Here is a 14,723-nt window from a genome sequence, read left to right on the forward strand (position 1 = left end):
TTAAGCTCCATCTGCTGCCGGGCTCTGATATGATTTATCGGGGTAAGTCCTACCCTTAATCACACAGTGCTGCCTGGAAAGAATGATGTAACCACAAAGGTGATCCATGGGCCTTGTTATTTGTGGGAATGAAGGCAAAGGTTTGATTTTTTTTTTTTTTTTTTTGAAGCTGAAAATGCAGTTTTGCTTCACTGCTGAGCACTTCCAGCCACGTTCCCAATGTATGTGGAGTGCCTGTTTCCCTGATTACTGCTGAGAGGGAAACAAAACCTTGCTGTGTCAGGCTTTAAGTACATCCTGTTTATAGGAGGATTGTGGCTTTTAAGCCCTTTTTTTTTTTTTTTCAATAATAGGAATAACTTTTACTTGCTTTTAAAAACATGGAACCAAAAAAGCACAAAGGTTTTAGGAATAAATAAAGCAGTGCTTTACCTGGCTCTGGCAAAACCTGCAGCATCTCCTTCCTTTCTTCCCACTTGCTTTTGACTAGACCACAGGAATATAGGGGAATATCCTTAAAGGGAGAAAAAAAAAATCCTCATATATTTAAAAAATGCCCATTTTCAAAATGGCCAAATAGGATAAAGTGGTGAAATTTGATGCAGTAAATTTTGGGGTGTCTTGGCCTTACCTTTCATGGAACTGGCTGAATTTATTCCTGCAAGAGCAGCCTGGGAGCAAGCCTTTAGCACCCTGCCAAACTCCCAAGTTTTTATTCCAGTGGCATTTTTGAGCCTTGAGAAACTGGCAGTTGTTTGGGGCTTGGCTTTGAGCTGGGACTTTGATCTGATTTCCTGGGATTGAAGAAGGAACATGGAGGAACTGGGGCTGCATCTCAAATTCAGGCTGGGCTTAAAAGAACTTGTTCCTAAAATAAATGAGTTGGGTGTACCCTGGAGCTCACAGGAGCTGTACTCAACAAGTTCATAATCATGTCATTTGCCTTGATAAGAAGTTCAGAGCACTGTATATAAAAATATAAATAAAATAAAATAGGCAAACCACCACCGCCTTCTGATCTTGCTCCAGAAAACAAGTGACTCTTGGAGGAGTTGGTTCCAGATTTGCTGCTGAACTGTTACCTTTTCAGATAAAAAACAGTGTGTTTCCAGGTTTATTTTTTTCCTGTTATAAGCCTGATTTTAGTGTGATTTGTCTCTTCAGTGTAGTTTTTGTTTTTCTGACCCACAACATTTGTTCCTCAGTCTGCTGAAGTCTTCAGTGACTTCAGTCATGAAGCAGCAAAATGGTGCTGCATGGTGGTGTCTCCTTTCCTTCTCCTTTTCTTACAATCCACCTCTCCCTCTCACAGCTATTCCTTATTCTGTGTCCTGATCATTTTGCCTCAGGGCCATGTTTTTTGTGGCACATTTTTTTTGTGGCACGTGGGTCGGCATTCTAAAAATACCTTTAATTTTTTTAATGTAGTGGATGATACTGAAAATCTTCGCTGAGAGCTGAAAATAAAGTATATAATTATACCTTCATCTACCAGTATTAAAAAACTTTCTCTCAAGTTTTTTTTTTTTTTTCAAAAGAACTGTTTCCAAAAGGATGATTTCCGTTGGCTTCGGTGCCGTCGCTGCCGTGCTGGAATTTCTAACGCAGGGAGTAAAAGAGATGCTTTAGCTCCTGGAAGTTGTAGGTGATATTTTAGTGGTTTACATGCTACATATTCACTTGCTTACCAAACAAATCAGGGCTTGCCTAATCCAGCTTGATTTTTAAATGGCTTCTTTCAGTATGAAGACGAAGAAGCCGCAGAGGAATTCAAGATCTCCAGCTTTGTGGACATGGTCCGGGACTGCAGCCGGATCGGGATTCCCTACAGCTGCCAGGGTAGGTTGGGTTGGTTTATCCTCAGAGCTGAAGTGTTTTGAACATCCAAGTTCAGGGAATGGAGATTTCCTTGCCTTTGGGAAGAAATAAGCATTATGAAGTGTGTCAGTAGGTTCCTTTCAGCCTCTTTTTCCTTCAGAGGTGGATTTTTTTTCTGCCGAATTCTATTTCTGAGGAGTGGAAGCCCCCGGACTGGATCCGAGGAGGGAACACTCACAGTGTGAGGCAGAGGAATGATTTGCATTCAGAGAAGTGTGTTGTGCTGCTACAGAAGTTCTCTGTTCCCATGGAAGCTCCAGAGAAATCCTCCTTTATTTAAGGGAAGAATAAACGTTTCGTTGTGCAAGTTTCCCTTTTTAGCGCTGAAAGAGCTGCCCAGCACGGCTTCCTGTTGGGCTCTGGAGCCAGCCTTGCAGCCTCAGCACTGTAATCTCACATTCCTTTTTTATTCCTAATTCCCAATTGCTTCCTTTGAGGAAGGGGTGATAAGCTCTGACTGCCTGGAAGGTCATTAATGGTTCAGGGCAGGGGGGAAGGACAGAGGTTCTGTGTTAGGCAGGATCTGAAGAAGGTGTGGAGCTTAAGGGTGGCAGTCACACTTCATGTGGTTTACAGCTGCTCCAAGGAGTGCAGGATGAATAATTTTTCTCCCCCCTGACTTAAAATTATAATTAAATGGGGATGATGGAAGAAATTCTTGGCTGTGAAGTTGATGAGGCCCTGGCCCAGGTTGGGTAGAGAAGCTGTGGCTGCCCCTGGATCCCTGGAAGTGTCCAAGGCCAGGTTGGATGGGGCTAGTGGAAGGTGTCCCTGCCCATGGCAGGGGGTAGGACTGATCTTTAATGTCCCTTCCAACCCAAACCATTCTGTTATTCTGTGACAGTGTTTTACTCAAGAATCAAAACCACTTTTCACTTAAATATTTCCAGTTGTACAAAGGCAGGTTAATCGAGATCCTCTGCGAATCCAGGCCAACTGGGAGACCTCCCGGAAAGTTAAACTGCCAGGATTTGTGAGGGGATGTCCCTGTGCTCCCTGTCCTTTGCAGGTCACCTGCAGATATTTGACATGTTCATCGTGGAGAAGTGGCCGATCGTTCAGGCCTTTGCTCTGGAGGGGATCGGGGGCGACGGCTTCTTCACCATGAAATACGAGGTGAGTGCCTCCATTTTCACTTCCTTTCTGAGGCAGGAGTTAATCATGGAATTATCTCACTTGGAAAGTACCTTTTGAGATCGTCTAGGCCTGACTCACAGCTCAGGGGAGGTTCCAAATTGGATGAAGTTTTTCGGGATGTTGTGAAGCTGAGTTTTGAATGTGCCTGGAAGAAAACACCACAGTCTTGGTGGGAGACTGTTCTGAGCTCCACAACACCCTGTCCTGGATAAACCAGGATTATTTGGTCACCCTCTCTAACCCCTTATTGTGATTTAGAACTGTTTTCCTTTCCTTCTGGAGTCAACATTGCCAATAACCCAGTTTTTTGGGCTCTGCTAGGTGGGTTTCAGACCTTCCTAGGTGGGTTTTAGATCTTCTTACACAGGTTCTAGATCTTCATGGATGGGTTTTGGATCTTCTCACACAGGTTATAGATCTTCCTGGATGTGTTATAGATCTTCCTGGATGTGTTATAGATCTTTCTAAATGGGTTATAGGTCTTCCTACATGAGTTATAGATCTTCCTGGGTGGGTTATAGATCTTCCTGCATGGGTTATAGGTCTTCCTGGATGTGTTATAGATCTTCCTAAATGGGTTCTAGATCTTCCTAAATGGGGTCTAGATTGTACTAAATCAGATCCAGACATTCACATTTTTTTTCTAGATCTTCTTAAATGGGTTTTAGATCTTCTTGGATGGGTTATAGATCTTCCTAGATGGGTTTTACATCTTCTTACACAGGTTCTAAATATTCCTGCATGGGTTATAAATCTTCCTAGATGTGTTACAGATCTTCCCAAATGGGTTATAGGTCTTCCTAAACAGGTTCTAGGTATTCCTAAATGGTTCTGGATCTTTCTAAATGGGATGTAGATTGTCCTAAACCAGATCCAGACAGCCACAAATTTGTTCTAGATTTTACTAGATGGGTTCTAGGTCTTCCCAAACGGGTCCTAGATTTTCCTAGATGAGTTATAGGTCTTCCTGGATGGATTCTAGATAGTCCTAAATGGAATATAGATATCCCTAAATGGGATCTAGATTGCCCTAAACCAGATCCAGACAGTCACAAATTTGTTCTAGATCTTCCCAGATGGTCCTAGATCTTACTAGATGGGCTCTAGATCTTCCCAGATGGGTTCTAGATCTTCAGAGCAGGAGGAGCTGGTTAGTGACCAACACCTTGAGATGAGCTGAGGAAATAAGAAGTGACTGTATTTCTTGGGCCATTGGTTATGACACAAGAGATGCATCTGCTTCCCTCCCTGACATTATCTCTTCCTGGCTCAGCAGAGCTCACTGAACAAGGGCAGCACTCAAAATCATTTTGCTCCTGGATTTAATAATGATTTGCTGCTCCACTCTGAGCAACTGGTGCCATTTGATTTGCCCATTTATTAATTCTACTCCAGCACATCGTCTTCAGAGGACAGCTTTGCATTTCTGTGCTTATTTGAAATGCCTTTTATTTGCTTTTCTTGAGCCTGTGCCACAGCAATGCAGATGTCCTACTTTTCTTGTCACTCCTCCTTTTTTACAGCCAGAATAGGCTTTGTCTGACTTGTGACAGCTGGAAAACCCCCAAAGAATTAACAGTACATTGTTAAAAGTCCCATGACATGGAGAACTGTACACAGTTGCTCAGAAGTCTGCTCTGTGAGTCTGTGTCTTTCTGAGCACTTTTCTCTTCCCACTGATACCTTTGCTCAGGTTTTTTTTTCCTATTTCCACCGAGGTGCTGTAACACCTTGTGTGAACCTGCCCAAAACCATGAAATGCAGAGTGCAAACAGGGGAGCATCCTTGTGGAGGAGTATCAACAACCCTTGTTGACGTGTGAGATCACTCACTGACAATTTGTCTGTCCATTCAGGAGTTGTTTGGCTCTTTAATTGCCCTTTAATTACCCCAGTTTATTTCAGAAATCCTTGGAGGCTTTGGAAAAACGTGCAGACACGGGTGTGGCCCAACCAGAACCTCTCCTCTTTCATCCAGGGAGTCGATTCTGTCCTTAAAGCACTTAAAAAGGAGCAGGGAAAATTTTGGCCTCCTGTTTTAAGAGCAATCCTGGAAGCTCTGGCAGTTCAACCAGTTCTTGTTTTCTTCCTCCTTAAAGGGGATTTGAAGTGGGAAATGCCATTCCTGACTCTTTAGCTCAGTGTTTGTGTGAGGTTCTCTGTCAGGCAGCTGCTCTGTGTCACTGCTGGGGAAGGAAACCAGTCTAAGGCAGGAAATACTGTAAATTATCTGTGAATTAATACTTCTGCCATTATTAAAAGGGGGGTGTTTTGGTGCATTTTTGGCTCCTCAAGCTGACTTTCCCTCCGTTGTGTGTTCTGTTAGATTTGAATATAATGTAAGGATGATAATTTAGGGTTTTTTTTCTGGGATTTTAAGGACTTTTTCTCCCTTTCTACACAAGTCAGAGTTGCTCAGGACACTGTAATTTGCTGATGGGTGAACGGAAGTGATGCCTGGGAAATCATCATTAACAAACCTAATTATACAAGTAACTGGAGTAGCTGTAAAGCAGTGGGTTGATAAAATCCCAGTTGGTGCTGCATTTTGAATTAAGTGGGTAGTGGGCAAACCTGTAAATGCAGAAATCATTCAGATACAAGTGTCCCTTCAGGGTGTATTTTTGAATATTGTTCTCATATTCATCATCCTACTACTTGGAAGAAGGTGTTGCTAAGTTGAACATGCTTAGCCTAAATTAACATTACTTTAGGGCAAGAACATGAGTAGGTTGAATAACCCTGAGATTTGATTCTTTCTAAGGCAGTTCTTTGCAGTTAACTCAGTTTGAAAAACTTTATGAAATGATCTGTTTGAAAGATGCAAAGAAAACTTGGCTTCAAACCCTCGCTGGAGATGAGGGGTCACAGGATCCACAACACTTTTATCTGCTCTGTTCTTGTGTAACCAGTGGTGTGAAAACATTTCTAAATTCAGAGTTCAGGAGGGCTCTCAGGGCAGCTCCAAGGCTGTCTCACTGCAGCTTAAACCCAAGCCTGTGCCCTTCTTTGAGATGTTTTTCACAGAAATGTGTTTCAAATCTTTCAATGTGTTTAAAATCTCTTGCAGTTGATGGATGTCAGCGTTGATTTGTGGAAGACCTACAGCAAAATGGATCCTGTCTCCTTGGAGGATTTGCTCTTTGAGGTAAAGACAGTGAAATGTTCTGAATCAACTCAGAGTTGGAGCAAAATTGTTGTGATTTTGTTTGGTTTTAGTAATGTTTATGGACTTAATCTACAGGGTCCTTTTCCTCCTTCTCCCTTTCCTCCTTCTCTTTTTCCTTCTGCTTTTCTTCCTTCTCCTTTTCCTTTTCCTCCTTTTCCCTTTCCTCCTCTTTTTCCTTCTCCTTTTCCTCCTTCTCCTCCTTCTCCTTTTCCTTCTCCCTTTCCTCCTTCTCTTTTTCCTCCTCCCTTTCCTCCTTCTCTTTTTCCTCCTCCCTTTCCTCCTTCTTCTTTTCCTTCTCCCTTTCCTCCTTCTCTTTTTCTTTCTCCTTTTCCTCCTTCTCCTTTTCATTCTCTCTTTCCTTCTTTTCCCTTTCCTTCTCCCTTTCCTCCTCCTCCTTTTCCTCCTCCTTTTCCTCCTCCTTTTCTTCCTCCTTTCCCTCCTTTTCCTCCTCCTTTTTCTCCCCCTCTTCCTCCTCCTTTTCCTCCTTTATCTCCTCCTCTTCCTCCTTTTCCTTGTCCTCCCCTCAAATCTACCACAAACTCTGCAAAACACTAAAATAACTTGCCTTGGATTCCTTGAATTTCTTATTTTGCCTGAAATTCTCCTAAAAACCTTCCTAACATGTGACCTTCATGTCCAAAGTACAGGAAGTCGGGGTGTTTGTGTCTGTTAATCCTCCTTTTGCAGCAAGGAGTGGGAAGAAAAATCCACTTTTAACACAGAGCCATTCTTCCAGGGAAAAAACCCTGATGCTTCCAGGGGAAAAAAAAAAGCACTTTTCAGGATGCTTTATAACTCCTTTAAGTGGGTAACAGTGACACTCAGTGGCTGCCCTGGTGCTTTGGGAAATCCAAACACTGGGAAGTGATTCCTGGTGTTAATGCCATGCTCAGGGCTGGAGGAGAAAGCAGTGCATGAGGCCTAGTATTTATAATTTATTCATATAGATATTTGATGAGTATTAGGATATATTACTCTGATGTTAATTTTTTAGCAGTTTTCAGCTTGGCAGCAAATCAGGCTTTTAAAATGCAGCAAGTTCAGCAGTAATTATCCCTTATTAATAGAATATTGGTAGTTTACACCCATTTGGTTGTTTAATCAACTGCTGTAATGAAAATTAAAATATCACAGAGCTTACAGGGCTCTCAGTCTGAGTAATCACTCTGATATTTCACCTCCCCTTTCCTGTGTGAAAGTGAGATAAATATTTGGGACTTTTCCTACACCTTCTAAGTCTACTCTGAAACAAGCTTATTTATCCTATTTTAACGTTTTAAACCCAAAAGTTGCTGTTAAAAGGACTTCAGATTTTCTGAAAACATCAATTCACGAATGGGCTTTTCGTACAACTTTAATTTTCCAGAAGTTGGTGATTTTAAAAATGCTTAATTTTCTCAGGGAGGGTGAAGCCAGGTGATCTCAAAGAGCATTTGAAGCTCCTCTGTGTTTATATTTTTTTTTGGTTCACCTGCTGAAACCAGGATGTGTCTCATCTTCCAAGTCAGGAGGTGACAAGGGACTGAAATTATTCTTGAGACCACTTTAAAATTGAAAATTTTAAAGGCTCCTTTATCAGCATTGCACACTCATTTCCTTTTATTGATCCTCTGATTTTTTAAATTAATTTGAATGCAACAAATTACCTTTTTTTATTCTGCTTTAGTGAGGTGTTACTGATATTTCCTTTTTTCGCTCCCCAATTGTTTTTACAAATGCAGGGACAGAAATGACTGTGCTTCCCAAATTCCTCACCCTGTTCCTCACTTTCTGTCCATGAGCTTCCTTAGTGTCAGATAGAAATTACTGCAGAACCATAGACTGATTAAAAATTGCAATTTAAATCTCTCCAAGGGGAAGTTTTGTGGAAAATATGAGATCTGGGCTTTGAATTCTCTCAGAGCACTGTAATTCCTTGGGTTAAAAGCAGGTGGTGCAGGGCTGTGGTCCTTCTCCCTCTCCTGCCTTTGCCCTCTCCAAAAAAATCCAAACCCAAACAAACACACAAAAAAAACCCCACAAAAAAAGAGCAGCAAAGTCCTTATCTTTTAAAATACCTTGGTTTTCTTGTATTTCTTGTTTCATTGGGCAGTTTGTGTTCTGTACTGCCCAGCCAAATATCAACATTTGACTCCCTTTCTCTGGAAATTGAATATTGAACGTTTTCCTTGCAGGATTTAATGATTTTTGAACGCCAGTGGACCAACTTTTTTGCAAATTTTGACACCGAAATTCCCTTCATTCTGGAACTCTCGGAATCTCAGGCAGGGGAGGTAGGTCTACTTCAGGAATCCTTGGAAATCCTGCTCTCAGCCGTGCAGAAGGAATAAGGATTCAGCATTAGGGTTATTTTTTTTTTTTTTCCTGCCCCATCTCACCTTTGAGGGCTCTGCAGAGGGACCTGGCCAGGCTGGATCCATGGGCTGATTCCAACGGGATGAGGTTCAACCAGGCCAAGGGCCGGGTCCTGCCCTATGGCCACAACAACCCCCGGCAGCTCCAGAGGGGCTGGAGAGCAGCCAGGCAGGAAGGGAGCTGGGAGTGGGGATGGACAGGGAGCTGAACAGGAGCCAGAGTGTGCCCAGGGGGACAAGAGGGCCAATGGATCCTGGCCTGGCTCAGGAACAGGGTGGCCAACAGGGCCAGGGAAGTGATTCTTCCCCTGGACTCAGCACTGGTGAGGCCACCCCTGGAGTGCTGTGTCCAGTTCTGGGCCCTCAGCTCAGGAAGGACATGGAGGTCCTGGAGCAGGTGCAGAGGAGAGCAACGAGGCTGGGGAAGGGACTGGAGCACAAGTGCTGTGAGGAGAGGCTGAGGGAGCTGGGGGGGCTCAGCCTGGAGAAGAGGAGGCTCAGGGGAGACCTCCTCACTCTCTGCAACTCCCTGACAGGAGGGGGGAGCCAGGGGGGGGTTGGGCTCTTTTCCCAGGCAACCATCAGCAAGACAAGAGGGCTGGGTCTTGAGCTGTGCCAGGGGAGGTTTAGGTTGGAGATTAGGAAGAATTTCTTTGCAGAGAGGGTGCTCAGCCATTGGAATGGGCTGCCCAGGGAAGGGGTGGATTCTCCATCCCTGGAGGTGTTTAAGGACAGACTGGATGTGGCATCAGTGCCATGGGCTGGGAACCACGGCGGGGTTGGATCAAGGGTTGGACTTGATATCTCAGAGGTCCCTTCCAGCCCAGCTGATTCTGTGATTCTATGATTCTATGAAAACCTGTGGTTTGGGTTTTTTTCAGTCACCACCCACCTTAAAAATCCCTGGTATGGTGGTTTAGGATTGCTGGGGCGATTCAGTGGAGTGTTTGCTCACTGATAATTCGATTTAGCTGATTTATACCTGCAGAGCAGATATTTGTGGGTAGATTAACTTCGGGTTTGCTGGACTCTGGTATGTGCAGGGCTTAGCAATTTGGAGTTGCTCATATCAAAATCTCAGATATAACAGAGGGGAACACGAGCCTGGGTGAAAAAACCACAGAATTGGTGCCTTTGAGACGTTTTGTTGCTTTTTTTGAGCAACCTGGACTAGTGGAAGGTGTCCCTGCCCAAGGCAGGGGGTTGGAACTGGAAGGGTTTTCAGGTCCTTTCCAACCCAAATCACTCTGTGATTTTATGGTGATTTTTTACAGAGGTTGAAAGTAGTTTGGGGAGGTTCAGGAGTTTTCTCTGAGAAAGATAATTCAGGTTTGTTCTTAATCATAGTGAGGATATATCATGCTTTCTGTTCTGTCCTGTTACTTGTTAAATTTTTTTTAATAATGATTTTAATATTTAATTTTAATTTTTAAACAAAAATAATAATTTGGGGTTTTTTTTTTCTTTTTTTAATTCTCCACAGCCCTTCAGAAGTTATTTCAGCCATGGCATGATCTCAAGCCACATAACAGATAACAGGTATTACTCATTTTTCCCTGGGAATTAGTACCTCAGTATGTTATTCCCATATCCCTGATGCCAGAGTGCATCAGTTATAATTCCTTTTGGGACCATCTCAGTATTATCACATCTCATATAAAATAAAACCAACATGCAAAGGCACTTCCTGGAAGGGTAAAACTGAATTTTCACGGGATTTAACGCTGTAGTTCTTAAACATACAATGTGATTATGTTTGAAACTCTCCACCTTGTGCATTTGATATGATCCATTTCTTCCCTGTTCCATCCCTGGAAGTGTCCAAGGCCAGGTTGGAGGGGGCTTGGAGCAACCTGGGCTGGTGGAAGGTGTCCCTGCCCATGGCAGGGGGTGGCACTGGATGGGCTTTAAGGTCCCTTCCAGCCCAAACCATCCTGTGATTCCATGACAAAGTTTTAATTGAAAGAGGAAGGTTGTTTGTCTTCTGTTTCAAAACCAAAGTTCTGCTGTTTTGAGTTAAATCAAGGGTTTTTTAGCTACTTCAATGTCTCTGCAGCTTCCTCTTTATTTGGAATAAACCAGTGTCCCTCACTGTTTGCAGCATCCCTTCATGTTTGCACTGAAATAATGAAAAGACAAACCTTGACCTCTCCAGCTGAATCTTGGGCCCAAAGCCAGAACTAAACCCAAAATAGTTTTGTTTCATTCCAATACAGCCATTTCAGGGTTTCTCAAGATGGTAAATTTTAAACATAATCACTTTTCAGTTTACTTTTAAAAAAGGGGGGGGGAAAAACCCCTTCTAATACCATTTGGGAACAGCCTTGAGATTTGTTCTTGTGCCTGACAGAAATTATCATCTTGTCAATGCAAGCAGCTTTTTCTTTTGGAACTTGGTCTTTACAATGGGAAGCTTTGTGAGCCCTGGTAAAATTCACTACTTGGTCCCTCAGGCTTGAAAGCTTTAATTTCATTTGTTTTTAAGTTCCCTGCCAAGTGTTTTGGTGGTGATTCCCTGTTTCCTCCCCAGCCCCAGCCGGCAGCCCTTTGTCCTGTTTGGCAGCCACTCCACCAAGGAAAACTTGAACTCTGGTAACTTTAATTTTCCATCAGAAGGACACCTTGTTCGAAACACTGGCCTTGGTGGGAGCACTGCCAAGCACATGGTAAGGCTTTGGAGTAGTTACCTGAGATTTTGGAGCTTTTTTTTTGGCAGATTTTCTCTTTTTCTTCGTGTGTTTTTTTGTGCTTACCTTCCATGAGTTAAACACCTAATTCTTCTTAACGTAAAAACACGTTAGTTTAACAATTAGTTTAAGGAAGAAATTTTCTTTTTCTTTCTTCTTCCAAGTTATAAGACTGGATGCTTAATCAGGAACTGATGAACGATTTATTTCCTGTAAAAATACAGCTTTTTAAACACTTGTATGTGGGGTGGGGGAGAGGGAAATGCTGTTTGTGAGGACGTTTGTCCTGGTCATGAAGTGAAACCCTTCTATGATGTGTTTAATCCTGACACACAGATATGATTTTAAGCAGATTCCTTAAGAAAGAAGTGAAAAGACACCTTTTTTTTTTTGATATTAGAACAGAATTTTGTGAGTAGACAGGAGATTTTTATGTGTATCCAAATTCCAGCTCGCGTCGATGAAACAAAACCCGGCAAGTGTCGATGAAACCGAAACTCTCTGTGGTGTTCCAAGAATGTTCCAATGAATCTGTGGTGTTCCAGGAATGTTGCCATGAAGTTGTAAAGATTAACTTGTTTCCATTTTCAAGTAAAAGCTTAGTTGGTAAACATTTGATGAGGTCGAAGGCGGCGCAGGGGCCGTGACCGGGGGAGCCACCCCTGGCAATTGGGATCCTCTGGCTGGAGGGGCCTCCTGGCTCCAGAAGGCAACGGGCAGCGAAGGAGGAGAGGTAGAGTGTGGACACCTCCCTGCTCCCTCCAGGGGCTCCGGGAGTGTCCGACAGTGGTGCGAGTCCAGATGGATGTGGTTGAGTCCAGGTCGTCGGGGAGTGGACGGATGAGTGAGGGGATGAGTCCGTGACAACATTCCATGTGCACTTTCCTCAGGGATGGATGGACGTGGGTGTTCTGGACACATCAAAAGCCTGAGAAAGGATTGTTTTGTAGCATCCTGCTGAAACCTCATCCTCCATCTGCTGCTCTAACACACTCTCTCTCTGAAAACACTTTCAACTTTTGTCTTTTCTTCCCCTGATAACATTGAGACCATTTGCTGCCTTTCCGAGTGCGAGTACACTTTTATTCTGATGTACTTGCTCCATCTGTCCTCCTCAGATTCTGATGCTGTTCTTAAAAAAGGTGGTTTATTTACAGGTACAGGTGAGACTGTTGTAATAGGGTGTCATGAAAATAGTAAATAAGACCAGCATAGTTATGGGAACCTGACCCACTTTCCTCTCCATGAAAAGAGCAGTTGGCATAGGAAATTGAGAACCCAAGTCAGAGCTCATCTCCTTCCCAAAGTCTTTCAACCATTCAGGTCGAGTCCAAAGTGAACTAGACCTTTGAAAACGTAAGTTTGCTTTTTCCACCTCCAGTTCCGTGTGTGTCGTAAACTTCCTGTAGTTTGTCAGTGCTTAGAGGACTTAAGGGGAACTTAGTTTATTGGCCATTATTGCACCAATTTGCTTTACTAATGTCTCTTTGTGTCTCATTAATACTGACTACCAGGTAGTGCAGTGTGTGTCTCCCAAGGGACCTCTGGCTTGTTCAAGGACCTATTTTTTTGGGACCAGTCACGTTCCTTTCCTGGGTGAGTACATTAAAAAATGCCGAGGCAGAAACTCTCTTTAATTATTTTTAAATTTGCAGCAATTAAAAGCTGGCTCTGATCCCTTTCTGAGCCTCAGGAGTGATAGGTATTGTGTAGTTCTGTAACCAGGGCATGGAATCATAGCAGATTTCAGGGGTAAAATGTGTCAAGAGGTGAGTGTACCACAGAAAATCTGTCAGATCTGACTGTGCAGGCCTTTCCCAAACACTAGACAAATATTTAAGTCAATGTTCCTTACAGTTTGATAGAAAAAAACTCTCCAAAAATATAGTAATTCAAACTATTTATTATCCTCAGATAACAGGATTTTTTAAAGAAGAGAGGAAATTCTTTCACCCTGTTTTTAATTTTTTAAATTTTATTTAAATTTTTTTTGTTTACATTTCCCTTATCCTCTGGTTTGAGCCCAACATAGTGGGTTACAAACAGCTGTTTTCCCAAATAAAAACAAGCCACATGGAATTTTTAGAGCCCATTTTCTTCCCTGTTTTAAATGGCTGTAAGAATCCTTGGATAAAGTCAGTCCTTAGGGTTGCTGTGTATCTTGAAACCATAACCAGCTTAGAAAATAGCTTAGAAAAAAAGAGAGGATGTTTGGAGCATTGGAATTAGGGATGGATTTGCTGTGGTTGTGCTTTTTCCTGGGCCCCCAGGAATGGCCACACTGGGATACAGGATATGGGGGGAGAGGGCTCCTTGTTCTGACCCCCTGCAGCTGATTTTAGGGGACTCAGTCTTGGCTGCCCTGACACAAGTTGTGCTTTGCTCTGCTCTAAACCTGCAATCCAACTGCAGCAACATCAAATCCTGGATAATCCCACGTGAAATGTGCAGCAGAAATATCCCCAAAGTGCTTAAACCAACCTTTTTTTTTTTGTTTTCACCCAGGAAACGACAACGAGGTGCACAAGGAAGCTGATCAAGTGTAAGCTTTTTATATTATTCCTTAACTCTTCCCTCTTTTTGCCTCGTGGCAGTTGGTCAAACCTGCTTTTAGTGGCTGTTGGCGTTTGCAGAGACACATTTTTATCAGAATAATGTGATTGTGAGAGGGTTTCAAAGGCAAAGTGCTCGTGGAGGGTTTCAGTGGGCAAATTAGGAATTTGCTGTGACCATCCCTTCTGCTGTGCAGCAAAGTAGGAAAGGAAATATTAGTAAATTTTGCTAAATTTTAATAAAAAAATTGTTTTGAGTTACTTGAATAATTTTTAAAGGTACTGCTTATATAGCAAGAGGGAAAGTATCTCAAACTGAACAGGAACATCATCCACAGACAGAAGGAAAAGTAGTTTTCAGACCATTTTCATTAAGTGTAAGATTTTTAGTGAAATGCCAACAGGGAACACTCAAACTTGCAAAGGAATTCACTATGGAAAGTCAGATAAAAGTTAATTTTTCAGTTGGGAAGCTGCAAAGCATTTTAACCTTCTCCAAATCCAAGTGTGTTTATCCATGTCCATGTCCTGCATGTTGGTAGATCCTGTCCAGCTTTAGGAACATAGAAAATCTGCTGTGGTCCTGCTCTCTCTCTCTCTCTCTCTCTTGACAAACCAGACCTTTCCTTAGGGATTTTGTCCTCCTTGGTAGTTGGGATCATTTCAGGAGCCTGGATTTGCTTCTGCAAACCTGCATGACCTGTTAGCAAGAGATTAAAGATGTGTCAGTACTTTAATACTGAACTACTGTTGATTTTGATATAATTTAATACTGTTCTCAAAGACATAAAAGTGGAATTACTGCCCTGAGCAGCAGATTTGTCCTTTTTTTCTAGTAAAAACTCCAACAGGTAATTTTTCTGCTCAAACATTACTTGTCCCACCTCTAAAAGACTTTAAATACATTTCTAGCTGAGATGAGTAGAGAAGCTGTAAACAAAGCAGTT

General features: G+C 42.6%; 1 protein-coding gene across 2 annotated transcripts in view; it reads left to right on the forward strand.

Annotated features, from left to right (window-relative positions):
- DNAAF9 (dynein axonemal assembly factor 9) overlaps nucleotides 1–14,723 on the forward strand; it is a 73,371-nt gene that overhangs the window by 18,077 nt on the left and 40,571 nt on the right. For both annotated transcript variants that reach the window (XM_027721270.2, XM_027721271.2), the window contains 8 exons: nucleotides 1,743–1,839; nucleotides 2,888–2,994; nucleotides 6,085–6,162; nucleotides 8,358–8,456; nucleotides 10,021–10,076; nucleotides 11,068–11,203; nucleotides 12,739–12,820; nucleotides 13,730–13,766. In XM_027721270.2, the coding sequence (XP_027577071.1) occupies nucleotides 1,743–1,839; nucleotides 2,888–2,994; nucleotides 6,085–6,162; nucleotides 8,358–8,456; nucleotides 10,021–10,076; nucleotides 11,068–11,203; nucleotides 12,739–12,820; nucleotides 13,730–13,766 (692 nt within the window). The remainder of the gene's footprint in view (nucleotides 1–1,742; nucleotides 1,840–2,887; nucleotides 2,995–6,084; nucleotides 6,163–8,357; nucleotides 8,457–10,020; nucleotides 10,077–11,067; nucleotides 11,204–12,738; nucleotides 12,821–13,729; nucleotides 13,767–14,723) is intronic.

This window comes from Pipra filicauda, unplaced genomic scaffold, assembly GCF_003945595.2.
Source record: "Pipra filicauda isolate LSUMZ 115617 unplaced genomic scaffold, ASM394559v2 scaffold547_size326079_pilon, whole genome shotgun sequence".
Lineage (NCBI taxonomy): Eukaryota > Metazoa > Chordata > Aves > Passeriformes > Pipridae > Pipra > Pipra filicauda.